This window comes from Bos grunniens, chromosome 4, assembly GCF_055505025.1.
Source record: "Bos grunniens cultivar Pamir isolate PY7600 chromosome 4, Bosgru_T2T1.0, whole genome shotgun sequence".
NCBI lineage: Eukaryota > Metazoa > Chordata > Mammalia > Artiodactyla > Bovidae > Bos > Bos grunniens.
Genome location: NC_141168.1, coordinates 92,427,166 through 92,448,333, shown reverse-complemented (window position 1 = coordinate 92,448,333; position 21,168 = coordinate 92,427,166). Strand labels below are relative to the sequence as shown.

Below are 21,168 nucleotides of genomic sequence, written 5' to 3'. Positions count from 1 at the left end.
TGACTCTATGGACTGTGGTCGGCCAGGCTCCTCTGTCCATGGGATTCTCCAGGCAAGAATACTGGAGTGGGTTGCTTTACCCTCCTTCAGGGGGTCTTCCCAACGCAGTTGGCAGGCGGGTTCTTTACCACTAGTGCCACCTGGGAAGCCCAAAGTCACTTAGCTACTCTTTTAAAAAATATATATTTTATTACAGTAGTAGATTACTTTGGGAGTTTTGGGGGTATATTTGGGATATACTGCTCCACTTGGAAAATGTGTAGACTAGGGCTAAATACTGACATTCAAATATTCTAGGAATAAGAAATATGGGAGGATTAAAAAAATTATTTCATTTTTTTCAACCTATTTTAAAGCATTACACAATGAGTCCTGCTCTTTATGTATTTTATGCTTTCACGTTAAACCATGGGTGGTGAAGTTGATGCCTTATTCATTGTGTTTTCATTGCCATAGAATTGGAAGGGATATAATAATATATAATATGGTATAATAATTATAGTGATGATGATGTGCATTTTAATAGTAGTTACCACCTACTGAGTGCTCACTCTGCACCATTTACTCTGCATACATATTTCAATCAACTCTCATAAGAGCCCTATGAGATGATTGTTATTAATCTTTACTTTAAACATGAAGAAACTGAGGTTCAACAAGGTTAAGTTGTACTAGCTTTTGCAGCATTATGCTAGGTACTTGTGATTCAAACCCAGCTCTGTCACATTCCAAAGCTTGTGTTTATAACCATTATGTTCATCAAAAGAGTTTATTTTCTCCATTTTTGGCAAGATTGCACTAAACCCACCTTAGGAAAGTTGTAGCTTTAAAATATCCATAGAAGATTAGTTCAGGACCTCTTCCAAAATTACCAGTAGTCCACCTTCCCCATTCCATTGTAGAGACTAAATCCCTGTGCATAAGTATTTCCATGATATGTCCATGCCTACATTTCTGATCATCAGTAACAATGAAGAATAGTTTCTGATTTTTACCACATTGCATGCATGCTAGGTTTTTTTAGTTGTGTCCTACTCTTTGCGACCCTATGGACTGTAGCCCATTAAGTCTCCTCTGTCCATGGGATTCTCCAGGCAAGAATACTGGAGTGAGTTGCCATGCCCTCCTCCAGGGGATCTTTCCAATCTAGGGATTGAACCCATGTGTCTGATGTCTCCTGCATTGGCAGGCAGGTTCTTTACTACCACCTGGGAAGTGGCACCTAGCACTACCTGGGAAGCCTTTTTGCCATATTATTTCTACTTAAATAGAATGATCGTATTCACAAATAAACTCACACCTTGAGAGTTCAGCCTCTGAAATCCTTGACTGAATGTAAATCTTGGCATTACTCATTATTAGCTGATTAAGTTTGGGCAAGTTATTTAACTTCTTTATTCCAAAGTGTCTTCATCCCTAAGAGAGTAATAATAGTGTCGATGGCCTAAAATTATTATGAGAACTTTAATAGTAATCAACATGTGCTGTCATATAAGTAAGCAACATAGTAATGATAGACATTACTAGTTATTATAGACATTATTACTTCACCAAGATCTAAAAATCCAATTATTCTCTTGTTCTCCTTTAGACCATTTCCAGTTTCTCCAACATTTCACTGAACTATGGGATTAAATGTAACAAACACTTAACTAAACTCTAGGACTGAAGATAGTCAACCAGTTTCAGATCTGATCAGTAGTAAATATAGCTTGTGAAATTTTGAAGAAGTGACAGAATTATCTGCAGTAAAATAACTGTGTGCTCATATTCCTTAATTCAGATACATTTGTGTGACATTATTGTCTTCTATTGTTCACCAACTGTTTGTTCTATTTCCATATTCTCATAGATGTTTTCCTCACTTTTGAAGACTGGAAATCATAAAAAGTTGTCCATAACAGCTGCTTTGAGGTCATCTACATTTGCTGGCTGCAGGTGGAAATCTCTTTCACAGAGCCCCAGATAGAGGGCTGTAAAATTTGGCCTTTGAGGGAGCCAGACTGCACCAGCCTTTTGTATAATTTATCATCCACAGAGTGTGTTAAGATGCTTTTGATCTTGAAGGCAATATCTTTCAAAGAAATGTGTTGCTTATATGTGACCATTGATGCTTTATAGGAATCTCAGTATCATGCTGATTTCAATGAGTGAATGAATTTTTAAGATGGTAAACGGATGACAATTTAATTGAGAGACTCTAGATCTTGTTTAAATCCAGTCAGAGGATCAAATGAGAGAAAGTATGTGAAGAGTGCTTTGAATACAATAATGCACTAAGTAATCATTTTATTATCATAATTGTAACATTTTATTGTGATAATTCACAGCATTATTTGTCAAACTCTTGACTTCACTGAATGTCAAATGTTTTCTGCCTTCTGTAAAACTGAGTGGAATTCTATGAAATATTAGCCACAAAGAATATTTTAAAATACATGTATAATGTTCTTTGCATTTACTTACATTTCTTTATGGAATGTGTTTTAGGCACAGAACTGAAATTTGGTATCATAGAGAAAGTTGTGGAAATTTATAGGCTTTGGTTTATGGAGACTTGAAGAAGTTTTTCCATCTTTCTGGTATTTTATCCCTGTCAGTTTGCATTGCTTCTTTCCTTTCCTTCTCCTCCTTCGCCAGGTTTGGTTTTGAGCACTGGATTCAAAGAAACCCCAAAGTCAAAACAAAATGGTCAGAACTGCTGACTCTTGTTTTGTAACCTTTTTTAGTCCAGCATTCACAGGAAGAGAGGGTACTGACCAGAAACTGGGCCTAACTTCTCCCAAAATGTTGCCAAAGTTCAGGAGCCTGTGACTGAACTTGGGCCAAGGCACAGATACATACCAACACTTTTCTAACACATTTAAACTGTAAGTTAATAAGTAATACCCAATAAGAAGTAGATTTAGTACTTAAAATTCAGTATTAATCTGCCAACTATTTTTTAACTTGCCTCTGTTGACTGGAATTTAATTATTAAAAGTTAAATCTGTGCTAAGATATGCCAATATGTATCACAAACAAAATAGAAAGCAATGCTACGTGATCGGGTTGGGATTCTATAGTCAGGGCTGAAAAGCAAGGTATCACCAACTGCACAGGGATGTCTACTCCATGGGTATAGACATAGTTGCTGGCAAGCTAACAGGAGAGGAGAAGTGCAGAGAATGTTCAAAGCAAAATCTGCCAGCTATTTTTGATAAAAATATATAAAAATAAAAATGGTGGTGGTTTCGTCACTAAGTCATGTTCGACTCTTTCGACCCCATAGATTAGGGCTTGCCAGGCTCCTCTATCCATGAGATTTCCCAGGCAAGGACACTGGAGTGGGTCAAACCTGTGACTTCTGCATTGCAAATGGTTTCTTTACCACTGGGCCACCAGAGAAGCAAAATAAAAATAATTTACATTTTGTATTAAGTACAATCTCTTGTAAAGTTGCAGGTACATTTGAGAAACTCACACATGAAGTGTACTTAAATGTCTTCATTAACTTTGAAATCTTCCTTGAAGATTTAAAATTATAAAAAAGTTACACTGAACTGTGCTTTATCAAGTTTCACTTCAGAATTTTGGTAGTTGTTATAAACATTCCACAATAGTGTTTTTATAATGGAAATACTGACAAATGCAATAATAAACACGAAAATCCTAGGGTCTTAATTGTATGTTCCTGCAGGAATTACACATACTAGCATAATATCTGGTTCATTTTCCAGTGCTAATTTTGTCAAAATCTGTTTTCATATTGGGCAACTGTAAAAGATGGTAGGCCTGAATGACTGCCTGCAGATGGAAAAGGCTTTTGATTATTTTTACTTTCCCTGGAGAGCCTGATTATGTCTTTCAAATATGATTTCATTTAGATCTTTTCTTGGTTTACATGTCTGAATTCTAATAGTAACCTGATAGTGATGGGGAATTTAGTTTGAGACCAAAAGGCAGTTTTCAGTCAGTAAAGAGTGTGTAAATAAATCGCCTCCAAGCAACGTCTAAACTAGTATTTATATTTCAAATGCCAAAATAACTTTAAGATTTCAAAAACCGATTATTACAATTTTCCAGAAGTACTTGATATATTTAGCTTTTTTTTTTTTTTACGTTGGAAGGTATTGAAAAACCAATATTGACTGATATTTCTATCATTGTTGGTTTATAAGATAATAAAGAATAAGACAATTTTAACACAGGATGTGTTAAATACTAAAAAAACAAAAATACTTTCATTAAAAGCACACTGGATTTATGGATCTAACATGGGAAAGCTAAAACTATCACATTGCTCAGAAAAATTGAGTGGCGAGACATGGAGGTACCTGGATTAATGTTCGAAATGCAGACAATTCGGTCTTATCTCTATGGATGATTTGATACAAAGAATAAGTCAATCTACTTCTCTGTATTTCTGATCCTTATTTGGCTTCATATTATTCTATGACTACAATGATTAAGAAGAAGCCTTAAGACACTTTACATTTTAGAATAGCTTCTAGACATAGAAAAAACTTAAAGCATTTATAAGCTTAAAAGTTTTAATAATTGTTGAATAAGTCTAATAATAATTGGAAAAACCTTTTGTATTTAGAGTTTCTTTGGCTGTTATTTACTATTCAGAGGAAATATTCACTGTAGGATATCATGAGATTACTAAGAATATAACAGAATGGTTCAGAATATGAGGGAGAGTACTAAGGATGATAGATGGTTGTATTTATGCTACAGGACCTGAGGATTTTGAAGAACTCTGTCTACAAATTTTCTTTTTTTAATTTCTTATTTTCAAAATCTGTTCTTTCAACAAAATATTAATGATTCCTAAAGTTGACTGTTTTTAGAAAAATTTGTTTATCACTTGCAGATTTTTTTTTAAAATGATGTTTAGTTGTCAGGAGAACTTTAGGTGGGAGAAGGAACAGAACTTCTGTAAACCCTTTCGATTTTGAACACATTCACCCTATATGTAAAATGTCAACACACTTTGTAAATTGAATAAATAAATAACTGGATAAATGAGGGCTTGCTGGAGCCACTAGCACTACATAAGAAGTTGGGAAGCTGAGTACAGTTTGATGATGAGTTGAGATACATTTACTTTTGACATACTGAATTGAGCAATTTTAAATTTATCTTTAAAAATACAGGTATGCTAGTTCTAGTAGCCAAAAAGTTATCTAGAAAAAGAGAAAATGAGTAAAAAAGAGAAAATGAGTAATTTTATTTTAGAAAACTAATATAGGGGTCACTGTCCAAATTTCAGTTTATTTTATTAAAAGTGCTAGAGCGGAAAAAAAAAAACCAAAACACTACCTAGTTTTGTTGTTTGGTTTAGTTGGTTACATTTTTTCCTTTACGTATTTATCCTAATATTCTTATGGTAGAAGTAGAAACAATATTCAAAAAAAGAAATCATCTTTGGGAAAGTGGTCATTTCAGAACTAATTCATTTCCCATAGATAGAAGAACTAGGAAAACTTTTAATTTCCAGGACAAGCAAATCCCTATAATGCTGATGGGAGGGTATGTGAACTGGCAGATCTGCTCGGAAGGCAATCCGGCCTTTAGCTACAAAGTTGAATGTTCACTTGGTACAGAAGTTTCACTTCTAGTTACTTAGTATCAGGAAATTATCATAGGCACAGAAAATATTTATAAGAGTGCTCTTGAATCATCATTTATTTTTTAAAAGAGAAAATAGCCATCCACTTGTAAAGTACTGGAGTGAAGTTGTGATACATGGATATAATAATAAAATACAGTGATCAAAATTACATTTGAGTAATACTTAAAGTCAAGGAAAGAGTGCTCATTCTATAATGCTGAGTGGACAAATTCCAAAAGTATCCCAAATTTGTTTAACACATTGAATTTATATCTGTATAAAAAATACTAAAAGAAATAGATTAAAACGCTATGTGGTAACATGAAGTGATTTAAATTTATTCTTAAATTTTAATTTTCTAAACTTTTTAGGATGAGTATATATTACTTCTTAATAAAATGAAACACGTTTCTAAAAGGCTAATAGGGAGACCTGTGTGTGTCTGTGCACATCCGCCCAAGGATTTGCGAGGTGAGAGCAAAATATAGTGTTGGAACAATACGATTTATTCACTTTACAGTAGATGGGGATTACTCATTCTGATTCCTCTCCTCACTTACCTACTGCTATCTTAAGAACCCCGTTTCAGTTGTTGGCAGAAGTTCTTCCTTAGCACAAAAGAACTGTGGAATGGCAGACCTTCCAAACTGGAGGGAGCCCCTCAGCACGATCTTGCTTCAAACTCATCTCCATCGCACACTTTTTGGCAAAGTGGAAGAATGAATTTCCTCCTCTGAGGTTTTCTCTCCCTTATCCCTAGATGCAACTAGAATGAAAACTATCTTTCCCTACGTACAGCTAAAAATTTGAAAGTGCGCGCTCTGGTGGGGCTGCCCCTGGGAAGACCCGGCCCTTTTCCCCCGTAGGCGACCAGGGGAAACAACTGTAGGTGGTAAAGCCTCCGGGGGCCCGAGACGCCTTGTAAGCCCAGCTGCACCCCCAGCGCGTAAGCTGGAGCTGTCCCCAGTTACCTCCCGGTTCAAGCATCCTACTCCGGGAGGGGCCACACCAGGGTTGCTGTTTAGAGCCTAAGCGGAGGGGAAGGTAAGGGGAGGGAGAGGAGGCGAGGGGAGGGGAATAATGTCTCCTGGTTTCTCATTTCCTTCATTCTGCCTCTCGACAAGACTAAGAGGACCGCACGAGAGAGCCGGAGCGCCCTGGGCCTCTCAGAAGACCCAGTAACCCTCACTCCTCACCGGACTAGGACCACCCTCTCCGCCCCTCTCCCCTTCCCGCGCCCCACGAGCACGGGCCGGAGCGGAGCGCCTGCCTGGGATGGCTCAGCGCCGATTCTAGAGGCAAAAAAAAAAAAAAAAGGAATATCTCCTTATAGTTATATTAAAGAAGAAACAAAGAAAGAAAAGTTAAAAGCTAGGACTGCACAGACGCTCCCGAAGTCTCCCGACTGCGGGGAGGGTTAGCTTCCCACCCGCCCGACAGACGCTGCTTGGGGACGTGGGCCTCGACTGCCCCAACTCGGTTTTAGCTCGTCCTCACTCGCCTCGCCGGCTCCTGCCCCATTCTCCATCGACAGCGACCGCATATATATTAAATCTACGGCTTCCATGCCTCTCGAGGACTGTGGACATGTTATAATCCAGAACCAAGCTCCTGCGAAGGCCAGCCGTTCTGTCTGGGAGGGCCCCTCCTGGCCTTTCCGTCGCACCCACTGCTGGGTCTTCAAACACCCCAAACCCGTGCGCGCCCAGGCAAGGAGTGGGCAGACACTTCCACCCGACCCTGGCTCAGTCTCTTTCCTTCTCCAAGCTCTCCAAGAGCTCGGTCATGAAGGAGATGTAGACAATGGCCAGGCGTAGAGTCTCGATCCGGGAGAGCCTCTTCTCGTAAGCGAAAGTGGGCACCTTCCTCCGCAGCTGATCGAAGGCCTCGTTGAGGTTGAACATCCGCTTCCTCTCGCGGATGTTGGCTGCTTGGCGCTGGGCGTAGGTGATCACTCTTTTCCTCTTGGGGCGGCCCAGTAGGGAGGCGCCTCTCCCGTGCTCCTCTTCCTCCTCGTTTTCCCCCTCTTCTCCTTCCCCCTCCTCTTCTTCTGGATCCTCTTCCTCAAAACGCGCCAGACTCCTGGGTCTTCCGTCTCGGAGCACAAGGTCCTGGTGGTTCCCATAGGGGACCCTAGGTGTCAAGTCGCAGAGGAGAGGGTGCCCCGGGGAGGCTAGGGATAGGTCTGCGACGAAGTCCAGGACGGTGGCGTCCACGCAGCTCTCGGGAAAGGCTGCCATCGCGTCTGCTTGGCCCTGCGTCTCATAGGTTTATTGAAGGGAGGGGCAAGCCTGGTGACGGCCTTCCTAACAGCCCTGAATCTGATGGGTCACCATCACCGAAGGGTCAGGGACATTAATATGTATAACCAAGCTGATAACAGGATTAGCTGCACCGATAGGGAAGGCTCTGACAACGTCCCTCCTTTCGAAACTGATGGAAGAAGACAAGCTTGAGAACGCCGGGAAGACTCAAAGGAATAGGCCTCCAATTCTGCGATCCTTTCCGCCCTGCCACCTGGGACAGTTCCTTCTTGGCAACAACCTCCAGCTCTTACCTGCTGTGCTTTTTGTTTGTCTCGACACTCCCGCAGCCAACTAATATTCTTCAAGCTCCTTGTCTCATGTAGTTCTTTAATTTAGCTTTGGGTTTTCAAAGCAAGGATGTTTTCCACCGCTCTGGCTTCTCCTTGGCTTCAGGGTGGGAGTTCCGAATCTTGCCACCCTCTGCTGCCAATGGGTGTGAGACAAGTGCATGTGCTTTTAATGATGTCCAGAGGAGGGGCCCTGTCTGCCAGGGGTCGAGGGGAGCTGTTTGTCTGGTATCCCAGTGCAGCGGCTACTGAAAGGCAAGATCCTCCATTAGCTTAAGTAAGCATCGTAGGAGGGGCGAGGGGGCATTCCCCAGAGTCGCTCTGGGAATCCTCTTTCTCTTTCCACTGCAAGGTAAACAGCTCTCCTGCCGCTTTACGAACCCTGGCTTCTAAAATCTGTTTCGCTATAATCAATCTAACAATTGAGATACTTGACTTTCCTTTCCTAACCTTTATCCCCCACCCACGTAAAGGATTTTACTTAGAGGGCAAAAAGTGATGATGGCAATAACATGAAAAAGAGAAGCTCAGAGTGTCTCTCCCAGCGTGCTTCACTGTATAATCCCTGTGTGGGAGGAAAGCAAACCCTCCCCCCAAACAAAACAACTTCAGTCTCCTTTCAAAATTTCGATTCACCTGTTGATAAACTAATTGCTCGATCAGCTCACCCTCCGCGGAGAATTCTTTCAAACTTTAAATTGCTGATTGGTATCCCTGAACAAAGAATAATCTTTACACTTCTATCTGGTTACATTTCCTCATTACCACCCTGCAAGATTTAAGCCTAGAAACTATACTGCATTGTGAGAGGGTTTGTTTGTTTGTTTGTTTTGAGGTGAATAAAGATTATAAATTTGGTATAACTAAAATAAAATTTTACTGATTTCAAATATATCTCATGTATATATATATATATATATTTTTAACATAGAAGAGTTCAGTTTTCTTTTTTGCCAATAGCTATATTTAATTATTCAATGTAAAGATTTTTAAGAGACAGGGTGGGGCAAAACAACACCTAAGAAAATCATTTTGAAGATGTATTAAAAGAAAGCTTAAAAAGATGAGTGCAGAGACGCCTTGGTTCAAGGGAGAAATACGAAGACATCAATTCCTATTGAGGTAAGCAGTGACTGGGATGCTTATGTTAGTACATTGGACAGCTCCCAGAAACTGCCTGCTTCTAACAGGTAAGCACAATATTTTTTCTTTTCCTAGTCTGCCGTTCTGTGAGTACTCCCAGATCCTATTAAAGTAATATAATCTTGGAGTCTTCTTTTGGCTTTCTATTATTTTTCTTATTAAAAAAAATTGTGTCTGGGTTCTCTCCTTTGCTCTTTTGTCCCTTAATTAGTTTTCTTTTCCCTTGCTGTGTTTACTTTTCACTCTCCAATTTACATTGTGATAACTCAAGTAGAAAAGAATAAAAATTAATGTCCCTGAAAGATGTAATGAGAATATCTCTGACTGAGAGTACCTATTTGGCTTTTACTAAAAATGGTGGCTTAGAGGATAAAGCATCTGCCCACAATGTGGGAGACCCAGGTTCGATCCCTGGGTAGGGAAGATCCCCTGGAGAAGGAAATGGCAACCCACTCCAGTACTCTTGCCTGGAAAATCCCGTAGATGGAGGAGCCTGTTAGGCTATAGTCCATGGGGTCGCAAAGAGTCGGACACGACTGAGCGACTTCACTTCAAACTTCTCTCAAAGACTGAAAAATAAAAAAGAATTGGAATTTCAACCATGGCTAAAGAATAAGTAAACCAGAGGATTAATTTTTGTTTTGACAAGCAGTAACATGCCTTCTAACTCCTGTTTAACTTAATGTATTATTAAGCATTTGGATAAATTTCATAGTTTATTTTTAGCTACTGAATGTTTCGCATGACTTGTTCTTTCCCTTTTAAACGCATGCATGAGTGGAATGAATATCTCACCTAGTGAGAATCTAGTTCTACATGAAACATACATTGGGACATTTAATGAAGGGAAACATGATAGAAATTTAAATTTTAAACTTACTAAAATGAATGTCAGAAACTATCCTGAGACTCTAAAAGACACTTTCCTTAGACTAAAATTCTTCCAAAATCAGATAAGGTTGGAAGCATTCAGGATGGTATGGCTGTAGACAGACTAAAATTCTTTGATTTTATCCAAGGAAATGAATATTTCAACCATCACATCACAAAAAAATGTGTAGAAAAATGAAAGGAATCAATGCACAGTATTGGTTGAAATATTAAGATACTACTGAATTTATTAAAATGTCTTACTATGTATACCTATAACAATAATTTAAAACTACATTCTCAATTTTATCATAAAATCCCAATATAAACATTTCTGTTTGTCCACAATAATTTGTTTATCTTACAAGGCTCTAATCATGGTGACATAGAGAAAAATGTTAAAATCTAAGTTATCATGATTAACACTTTTTTGTTTGTAAATGAAATTAATTATAGAACAGTAATAAGTGAAACCACTTTCTCTGCTTATTTTGAAACATCCACTTTATTTTAAAAAATGGTTTTGTGGCTATCTTGTTCCACAACAAATAAACAGTAAATGTAGTCAATTTGTAGAGTAGTATATGGTTTAAAACAGATCATCTCATTGGAAAGAAACATTATTTTCATCTCTAGATTTGAAAGTTAAGAGAGAAACATTTTTAAAAACCCCAACTGAGGCTTAAAGGAAGTTCAATTCAAACTTGATTCCTTTGGGTTCTAGGCCTATAGATAGCTTATAAATTCTTCAGTGATCTACATGGAGGCTTTTGAAAAGAGTTTGATAAGCCCTCAACAAATTCTGCTCAAGATCATTTCAGGAAATGGTTATGAAATGACAGTCAGCTCTGCTTAGTTTATTACCTACTTTACCCCTATTGGCCATCATTAAACATTTTGTGTGTACAGATGGTCCCTGATTTACTATGGTTTGACTTAAATGAGTTTTTGACTACTATGATGCAAAAGCAATATACATTCAGTAGGAACTATACTTCAGATTTTGAATTTTGATCTTTTCTCTGGCTAGTGAGATGCAGTAAGACATGGCTTTTGTAATGCTGGGTAGTGGATGCAAGCTATGGCTCCCAATCATCTGTGCTATGGTGAGGGTACATAATCCACTCATTTAAAACCACTCTGTACCCATACAACCATTCTGTTTTTCACTCTCAGTACAGAATTCAATAAATTACACAAAATATTCAACACTTTATTATAAAGTGAGTTTTGTGTTGGATAATTTTGCTCAACTCTGAGCACATTTAAAGCAGGCTAGGCTAAACTATTATTTTCAATAGGTTAGGTATAGTGAACCTAACCTATAATTTGATTTTCAATATCTGGATATTATCTAGATGTAACCCCATCACAAGTTGAAGAAGAGCTGTACTCTTACATTGTATTTAGAATCAAAGCAGGGAAAACAAATGACCAAGAATAACTTGAGCAATAATTGCTAAGGGTGTTGGAGTGTGGGATTAAGGGTGTTAAGGAGAGAAAAGTAGATAAAAAAGTATCCAGGGAGTAAAGCAAAGAACTTAACTCTCCCAAATTTATTAAAACTCTTCCTTTTCTTCCCTTTTTCATGCCCCTTCTCTTATTATTACAGATTCATTAAGCAATTTTAGGGGAAATGATAAAATAGAACAAAGGCAGATGTTTGTCATGATTGAAGGGAGGAAAGTCTAACAAACACTCCCTTAGCTGACCTAGAGAAGGGGCCTGCATTCTCTTCTGACTTCATTCAAATTATTCATGGTTTACGGCCTTCACTGATTTTAGAGTTAGAAGAATGTATATGCATCTATTTAATTTTCTATCTTAGGTAAACTTTTTTTTAAGTTTAATACATATATTTAAAAATTCACAAGCTGTATATGTGCAGCTTAATGAATTTTCATAAAGTAAGCAAACTCATGAAACCACTGCCCAAATTGAGAACTATCAATAGAATGCATCACTGAAATTAGAGATTATGTAAAAACAGGAAGTATGTGACTTGACACTATTTCAACCACTCCTACAATGTCCTAACTATATGCAGTCACAGAACACTCTCCAAAGTATTATTCTTGACTTCTAAGATTAATGTTGCCAATTTTTGAGCAGTATATAAAAATAAACTATACGTATTCTTTTGTGTCTTTCACTCAACATTTTAAAATGAGATTCATGTACATTATTCTTGTTGCTGAATAGTAATCCATTGTGTGCATATATCTTCTACTGTCTATAAACATTTTGGTAATTTCTAGTTTTTACCTGTTACAAACAGCCATGCTATGGATATTTTTGCACATAACTTTGATGAGAATATTTATGTCTTCCTGTTTGGTATCCCTGATAGCTCAGTTGGTAAAGAATCCGCCTGCAATGCAGGAGGCCCTAGTTTGATTCCTGGGTTGGAAAGATTCACTGGAGAAGGGATAGGCTACCCACTCCAGTGGGAAGTCCACTTCTTGGGCTTCCCTTGTGGCTCAGCTGGTAAAGAATCTGCCTGCAATGTGGGAGACCTGGATTCAATCCTTGGGTTGGGAGGATCTCCTGGAGAAGGGAAAGGCTACCCACTTCAATATTCTGGCCTGGAGAATTCCATGGACAGTATAGTCCATGGGGTCACAAAGAGTTGGACACGACTGAGCAACTTTCACTTCTTCAGACACCAAAGTAGAATAGGTTGTGTGTGTATGTTCAGCTTTAGTAGTTAATGATAAATTGTTTCCCAAAATGGTTGTAACAATTTATACTGTCATCAGTGATGTATTAGAATTTCAATTCCATCACATCCTTCTCAACAGTTGGCATTTTCAAGCTACTGAAGATATGCCCACATGTCATATTGTGGGTTTGATTTGCATTTCCCTGATTACAAATGAAATTGAAAACTATACTGCTCCTTAGTAAAGTGCCCGCTTTAACTGGTTTTGCTAATTTTTATAATTTATGTATAATTATATATGTAAATTATATATACATATATAATTTATATAATTTATTGTATATCTATTGGAGAAGGAAATGGCAACCCACTCCAGTATTCTTGCCTGGGACAAGAGGACCCCAGTGGGCTGCCGTCTATGGGGTCGCACAGAGTTGGACATGAGTGACATGACTTAGCAGCAGCAGCACTGTATATCTATTCAGCTACGAGTCCTATGTCATATATATGTATTACATGTATCTCTCCCTACTCTGTGGCTTTCTTTTTCACTTGCTTAATGATTGTCTTTTGATGAAAATAAGTGTCACTTTATTTTTGTTAAGACAAATATTTTTAGAGCATTTAAGGATTATAGCAAAATTGAAGAAAAGGCACAAAGATTTCCCATATACATCCTGCTCCTACACATGAATAGCCTTCTTCATTATCAATATCTCCCACCAGGGTGGTACTTTTGTTACAACTGATGAACCTATACTGACATATTATTACCAAAGTCCACAGTTCTATCTTGGGATTCACTCTTGGTGTACATTTTATGGGTTTGGATAAATGTGTAATGATCTATATCCATCATTATAATACAGAGTATTTTCACTGCTCTAGAGCTTCTCTATGTTCTGCATATTTAACCTGAAGGGATCACTGACCTCTTCATTGACTCCACAGTTTTGTCCTTTCAAAATGTTATATAGATGGAATCATGCAGTGTGTAACTTTCAGATTGGCTTCTTTCACTTGGGAATATGTGTTTAAGTTTCCTCCATTTGTTTTCATGGCTTTATAGCTCGTTTCTTTTTAACACTGAATAATATTTCCTCGTTTAGATATTTATGTATCCATTCACCTACTGAAGGACATTTTGGCTGCTTCCAAGTGTTGGCAATTGTGAATATAGCTGTCATAAATATTCATGTGCAGGTTTTGTGTAGAGCTAAAACTTCTTTCAGCTTCTTTGGATAAATACCAAGGAGCATGACTGTTGCACTGTACTAAAAGTATATTTAGCTTTATAAGTAACCACTAAATTGTTTTCTAGAGGGACTGTACCACTTTGCCTTCCCATCATCAATGAATGAAAGTTCCCATTCTCCACATCCTCACCAGCGGTTGGTATTACCACAGTTTGGATTTTGGTCAGAAGTTTCTAGCTTTAATATAGTCCAATAAATTATCATTTTTTCCTTCATAGCACTCTTTATGTCATGTTTAAGAAATCTTAACATATTCCAAATGAATAAAACATTCTTTTTTGTTTTCATCATCTCACATTTAGAACACTAATCAACCTAGAAGTGATTTTTGTATGTTGAGAGTAACAGAGGTGGGGGCCAAGATTTATTTGGTTTCCAACTGGATATCTAATTAATACAGCAACATTATGGAAAAGTCTACCTTTTCCACATCAAACTTATTCTTCATATGAAAATATTTCCAAATAAAGTGAGTACCTTTTCTGTCTTCTGAGGAAAGTTCAAGGAAAAAATTCAAGAAATGTAAAAGAAAATCAGTTCTTTGGTTTGGACATATATAGAGATAAGAAAGTCTTGCTTATGCTAAAATGAACATCTTGCTATTCTAAATAAAATCCTGAGTTCAAATGAAAGTAAGGATACTCAGAATGCTGTAGTGGAATTGGCAAACTTTCTCATTTATGGAAAGATAACAAATAATTTAGGATTTTCATAGGTCACACAGTCTCTGTTAAACTAGTCAACTTTGCCTTAATAGCATAAAAGTAGTCATAGACAATATACAAATGAATATAAATAACCATGTTCTCTAAAACTTTCAGTTCAGTTCAGTCACTCAGTCGTATCCAACTCTTTGCAACCCCATGAGCTGCAGCACGCCAGGCCTCCCTGTTGATCACCAACTCCCGGAGCCTACCCCAACTCATGTCCATTGAGTTGGTGATGCCATCCAACCATCTCATCCTCGGTCATCCCCTTTTCCTCCTCCTCCTAATCCCTCCCAGCATCAGAGTCTTTTCCAATGAGTCAAATCTTTGCATCAGGTGGCCAAAGTACTGGAGTTTCAGCTTCAACATCAGTCCTTCAAATGAACACTCAGGACTGATCTCCTGTAGGATGGATTGGCTGGATCTCCTTGCAGTCCAAGGGACTCTCAAGAATCTTCTCCAACACCACAGTTCAAAAGCATCAATTCTTCAGTGCACAGCTTTCTTTATAGTCCAACTCTCATATCCATATGTGACCGCTAGAAAAACCATAGCCTTGACTAGACAGACCTTTGTTGGCAAAGTAATGTCTCTGCTTTTCAATATGCTATCTAGGTTGGTCATAACTTTTCTTCCAAGGAGTAAGTGTCTTTTAATTTCATGGCTGCAGTCACCATCTGCAGTGATTTTGGAGCCCCAAAAAATAAAGTCTGACACTGTTTCCACTGTTTGCCCATCTATTTCCCATGAAGTGATGGGACCGGATGCCATGATCTTCGTTTTCTGAATGTTGAGCTTTAAGCCAATTTTTTCACTCTCCTCTTTCACTTTTTTCTTTTTTTTTTCTCTTTCACTTTTTTCAAGAGGCTCTTTAGTTCTTCACGTTCGGTCGTAAGGGTGGTGTCATCTGCATATCTGAGGTTATTGATATTTCTCCCAGTAATCTTGATTCCAGCTTGTGCTTCTTCCAGCCCAGCATTTCTTATGATATACTCTGCATAGAAGTTAAATAAGCAGGATGACAATATACAGCCTTGATGTACTCCTTTTCCTATTTGGAACCAGTCTGTTGTTCCATGTCCAGTTCTAACTGTTGCTTCCTGACCTGCATATAGGTTTCTCAAGAGGCAGGTCAGGTGGTCTGGTGTTCCCATCTCTTTCAGAATTTTCCACAGTTTACTGTGAGCCACACAGTCAAAGGCTTTGGCATAGTCAATAAAGCAGAAATAGATGTTTTCCTGGAACTCTCTTGCTTTTTCCATGATCCAGCAGATGTTGGCAATTTGATCTCTGGTTCCTCTGCCTTTTCTAAAACCAGCTTGAACATCTGGAAGTTCACGGTTCATGTATTGCTCAAGCCTGGCTTAGAGAATTTTGAGCATTACTTTACTAGCGTGTGAGATGAGTGCAATTGTGCGGTAGTTTGAGCATTCTTTGGCATTACCTTTCTTTAAGATTGGAATGAAAACTGACCTTTTCCAGTCCTGTGGCCACTGCTGAGTTCTCCTTATTTGCTGGCATATTGAGTGCAGCACTTTCACAGCATCATCTTTCAGGATTTGAAATAGCTCAACTGGAATTCCATCACCTCCACCAGCTTTATTTGTACTGATGCTTCCTAAGGCCCACTTGACTTCACATTCTAGGATGTCTGGCTCTAGGTGAGTGATCACACCATCATGATTAATGGTCATGAAGATCTTTTCTGTACAGTTCTTCTGTGTATTCCTGCCACTTCTTCTTAATATCTTCTGCTTCTGTCAGGTCTATACCATTTCTGTCCTTTATTGAGCCCATCTGTGCAAGAAACGTTCCCTTGGTATCTCTAATTTTCTTGAAGTGATCTCTAGTCTTTCCCATTCTATCATTTTCCTCTACTTCTTTGCACTGATATCTGAAAAAGGCTTTCTTATCTCTCCTTGCTATTCTTTGGAACTCTGCATTCAAATGGATATATCTTTCCTTTCCTCCTTTGCTTTTCACTTCTCTTCTTTTCACAGCTATTTGTAAGGCCTCCTCAGACAGCCATTTTGCTTTTCTACATTTCTTTTTCCTGGGGATGGTCTTGATCCCTGTCTCCTGTATAATGTCACAAACCTCTGTCCATAGTTCATCAGACACTCAGTCTATCAGATCTAGTCCCTTAAATCTATTTCTCATTTCCACTGTATAATCATAAGGGATTTGATTGAGGTCATACCTGAATGGTTTAGTGGTTTTCCCCACTTTCTTCAATTTAAGTTTGAATTTGGCAATAAGGAGTTCATGATCTGAGCCATAGTCAGTTTCCTGTCTTGTTTTTGCTGACTGTATAGAGCTTCTCCATCTTTGGCTGTAAAGAATAAAATCAATCTGATTTCAGTATTGGCCATCTGGTGATGTCCATATGTAGAGTCTTCTCTTGTGTTGTTGGAAGAGGGTATTTGCTATGACCAGTGCATTCTCTTGGCAAAACTCTATTAGCCTTTGCCCTGCTTCATTCTGTACTCCAAGGCCAATGCCTGTTACTCCAGGTGTTACCTGACTTCCTACTTTTGCATTCCAGTCCTCTATAATGAAAAGGACATCTTTTTTGGGTATTAGTTCTAAAAGGTCTTGTAGGTCTTCATAGAACCATTCAACTTCAGCTTCTTAAGTGTTAGTGGTCAGGGCATAGACTTGGATTACTGTGTTATTGAATGATTTGCCTTGGAAATGAACAAAGATCATTCTGTCGTTTTTGAGATCACATCCAAGTACTGCCTTTTGGACTCTTTTGTTGACTATGATGGCTACTCCATTTCTTCTAAGGGATTCCTGCCCTCAGTAGTAGATATAATGGTCATCTGAGTTAAATTCACCCATTCCAGTCCAATTTAGTTCACTGATTCCCAGAATGTTGATGCTCACTCTTGCCATTCCTGCTTGACCACTTCCAGTTTGCCTCGATTCATGGATCTAACATGAAAACTTTATGTACAATATTTGGCAGTGGGCTGGTTTTATCCCTTGGACCTCAATTTGCTGACCCTCATTCTATTTAATTAGTCTATTTCCAAATTTCCTGAGGCTCGTAATATGGAGACTTGCTATGATAAGGCATTCAGAAATATAAATGACTCAAAAGCCAAAGCCTGTGTGGATCACAATAAACTGTGGAAAATTCTTCAAGAGATGGGAATACCAGACCACCTGACCTGCCTCTTGAGAAACCTATATGCAGGTCAGGAAGCAACAGTTAGAACTGGACATAGAACAACAGACTGGTTCCAAATAGGAAAAGGAGTACATCAAGGCTGTATATTGTCACCCTGCTTATTTAACTTCTATGCAGAGTACATCATGAGAAATGCTGGGCTGGAAGAAGCACAAGCTGGAATCAAGATTGCCAGGAGAAATATCAATAACCTCAGATATGCAGATGACACAACCTTTATGGCAGAAAGTGAAGAGGAACTAAAAAGCCTCTTGATGAAAGTGAAAGTGGAGAGTGAAAAAGTTGGCTTAAAGCTCAACATTCAGAAAATGAAGATCATGGCATCCGGTCCCATCACTTCATGGGAAATAGATGGGGAAACAGTGGAAACAGTATCAGACTTTATTTTTTGGGGCTCCAAAATCACTGCAGATGGTGACTGCAGCCATGAAATTAAAAGACACATACTCCTTGGAAGAAAAGTTATGACCAACCTAGATAGCATATTGAAAAGCAGAGACATTACTTTACCAACAAAGGCCCATCTAGGCAAGGCTTTGGTTTTTCCAGTGGTCATGTATGGATGTGAGAGTTGGACTGTGAAGAAAGCTGAGCACCGAAGAATTGATGCTTTTGAACTGAGGTGTTGGAGAAGACTCTTTAGAGTCCCATGGACTGCAAGGAGATCCAACCAGTCTATTCTGAAGGAGATGAGCCCTGGGATTTCTTTGGAAGGAATGGTGCTAAAGCTGAAACTCCAGTACTTTGGCCACCTCATGCAAAGAGTTGACTCACTGGAAAAGACTCTGATGCTGGAAGGGATTGGGGGCCGGAGGAGAAGGGGATGACAGAGGATGAGATGGCTGGATGGCATCACTGACTCGATGGACATGAGTTTGAGTGAACTCCGGGAGCTGGTGATGGACAGGGAGGCCTGGCGTGCTGCGATTCATGGGGTAGCAAAGAGTCAGACACAAGTGAGTGAGTGAACTGAACTGAACTGAAGATTTTTGAGCACATACCTTGCTTATGTGTGCATATGTGTGCTGAGTAAAAATACTCCCAAACAATGGAATCTGTAGCTACTGTCTTGGAAATTATACTGAGGTGCTATAGAGTAACCAGAATAGGCTGAAAGGGAAGCATCCATACCATATTAAAGTCACCACCACAGTGACTAAGGGTTTATCTCTAGTCACTGAAAACAAATGCTCTGCTGATGATCTGCTCTTTAAAATATTAGTATTACTAGGCTCTGGGAGAATTACATTTAACCAGCAATAAGTAAGGAGGAGGCAAATTTCCTGGACAGAGCTGGCTTCTACTTTGTGAATTGTTTCTCATTGTAAAAATGCATACGTTCAGTGAAGAGTGCAGCTGTTTTAAGAGGCTTATTCTCTCCATCCTTATTTCTACCTACAAACCCTCTTTTTGCCATAGATTGCTGTGGCAGAAACAACTCACTGTTCTTCAGTATCTATGTAACCTTTTCCTTTCAGTAAAAGACCCACCCATACATATTTCAGCTGAGCTCCACTAAGTGTATGCCAACAGGATACATGAGAAGTGATATGTCCAAGTTCAAGTTGGTCTCTCGAGACCTCTGCTTACTACTTGGCCCTTTGCCTTCTTCCCACAGCCTAGAATGGGGTGCTTTGATCATGAACTAGTGTTGGCCATACAGACAAGAATATCACCCTATGACGGAGGTTAGGAAACTTTTTCTCTAGAAGGCCAGATAGTACATATTTTAGGCTTTACTCATCTCTGTCCTACTACTCAACTCTACCATTATGGGGTGAAAACAACCATAGATAACATGTAAATGAATGGGGGTAGCTGAGGTCCGGTAGAATTTTATTTACAAAAGTAGGTGCCAGGCAGAATTTGATTCTCAGGCTGTAGTTTGCTGACTCTTGCCCTAGAGGATGGCAAAGCAACAGGAAACTGGGACTTCAAAGATTCAGTGAAGTCGAGCTAAACCTCTCAAATACGGATTGATAGGTGAGAAAAAAATACACTTTCAGTGTATCTCAGATCTCTTTATTATAGTAGCATGCTTTATTAAATGATAGACATCTCTATTTTTAAAATAAATCTAAAGACTACTTAAAATCAGTTATTATTTTTCCCTCAGGTTGTTCCACTTCATAGGAAGCAATTCCATTTCAGTTAGTCATTGGAGTAAATCTATTTTCCAGATTTTTGATTATATTAGTTCTTACATTGGTTGTTGTTTGAACCCTCTCCAACTTCTTCACTTCTTTTTGAAAAACATGTGGAAAATGAGAGAGGTGTGAAGGCAAAAATATCCCTCAGGATGTTATAAAATACTACCCCCAAATAATTTCCTTTTTTCCCCATTTCCTATACTATATTTTTACACCTTATTTTTAATAGTGACTTTCCTTTGTAAGAAATGTTAGGAGTTTGACACTCATCCTTAAGTCTATAAGTTCTGTAATTTGGAGATTAACACTATATGGATAGCTTTGCAATTTAATACTTTTTCAGTTTTTTCCACTATACTATTCATTTATGATACAAGGAAATATTAGTATTAAGTTGAAACATATGTAACTGACAAAAGTCAAACAATTTTTAACCTACCTAAAAATGTGGGCAATTTAAGTTGGTTCAATGTGATATATTCAAAGACACTCATACTTACTAGAAAAGGAAATTAAATATATTAATATATACAAATGTACTAATTGAATCAGTACATACAAATTATAGCCTGGCAATTTATTGTGTAGTAAACCTTACTGTACACTAAATTTATATGCTATGTTTTCCAAAAAAATTTTATTGGAAGCCTGAGATGTGCCTGATCCTTGTGGTACTGATCTAAGGATCTGGAATACAGCAGTGAACAAGATAGGAAACACAAAAAATTTTCTTTGCTGTGTTGAAGGTGGTAAGTACTATGAAACAAACTGCTTAGTACAAGTGGGATCAGGAGTGCTTAAAACCTCTTTTAAATATGGTTATCATGTAAACGTCTGGCTGGAAGGTGATATTTGAATAAATACTTGAAGGTACTAGGGAGGTACTTAAGTGCATATCAAGTGAGAGAACTGACATTTCAGACAATAAGGTAGAAGGGTGCCGAGGGTATTGGAGGAACATCCCAGAGGCCACTAGACAGAATCAAGAGAAG

General features: G+C 38.4%; 1 protein-coding gene across 1 annotated transcript; it reads right to left on the bottom strand.

Annotated features, from left to right (window-relative positions):
• Positions 1-5,643: 5,643 nt before the first annotated feature.
• On the bottom strand, positions 5,644-7,927 carry FERD3L (Fer3 like bHLH transcription factor). Its single transcript, XM_086398114.1, has one exon. It carries the CDS (start codon positions 7,837-7,839, stop codon positions 7,345-7,347), a length of 495 nt encoding a protein of 164 aa, XP_086254240.1. The 5' UTR covers positions 7,840-7,927; the 3' UTR covers positions 5,644-7,344.
• Between the last annotated feature and the right edge of the window lie 13,241 nt (positions 7,928-21,168).

Excerpts from the sequence above, each read along its gene's own strand:
- FERD3L (XM_086398114.1), bottom strand. The coding sequence starts at position 7,839 with ATGGCAGCCTTTCCCGAGAGCTGCGTGGACGCCACCGTCCTGGACTTC.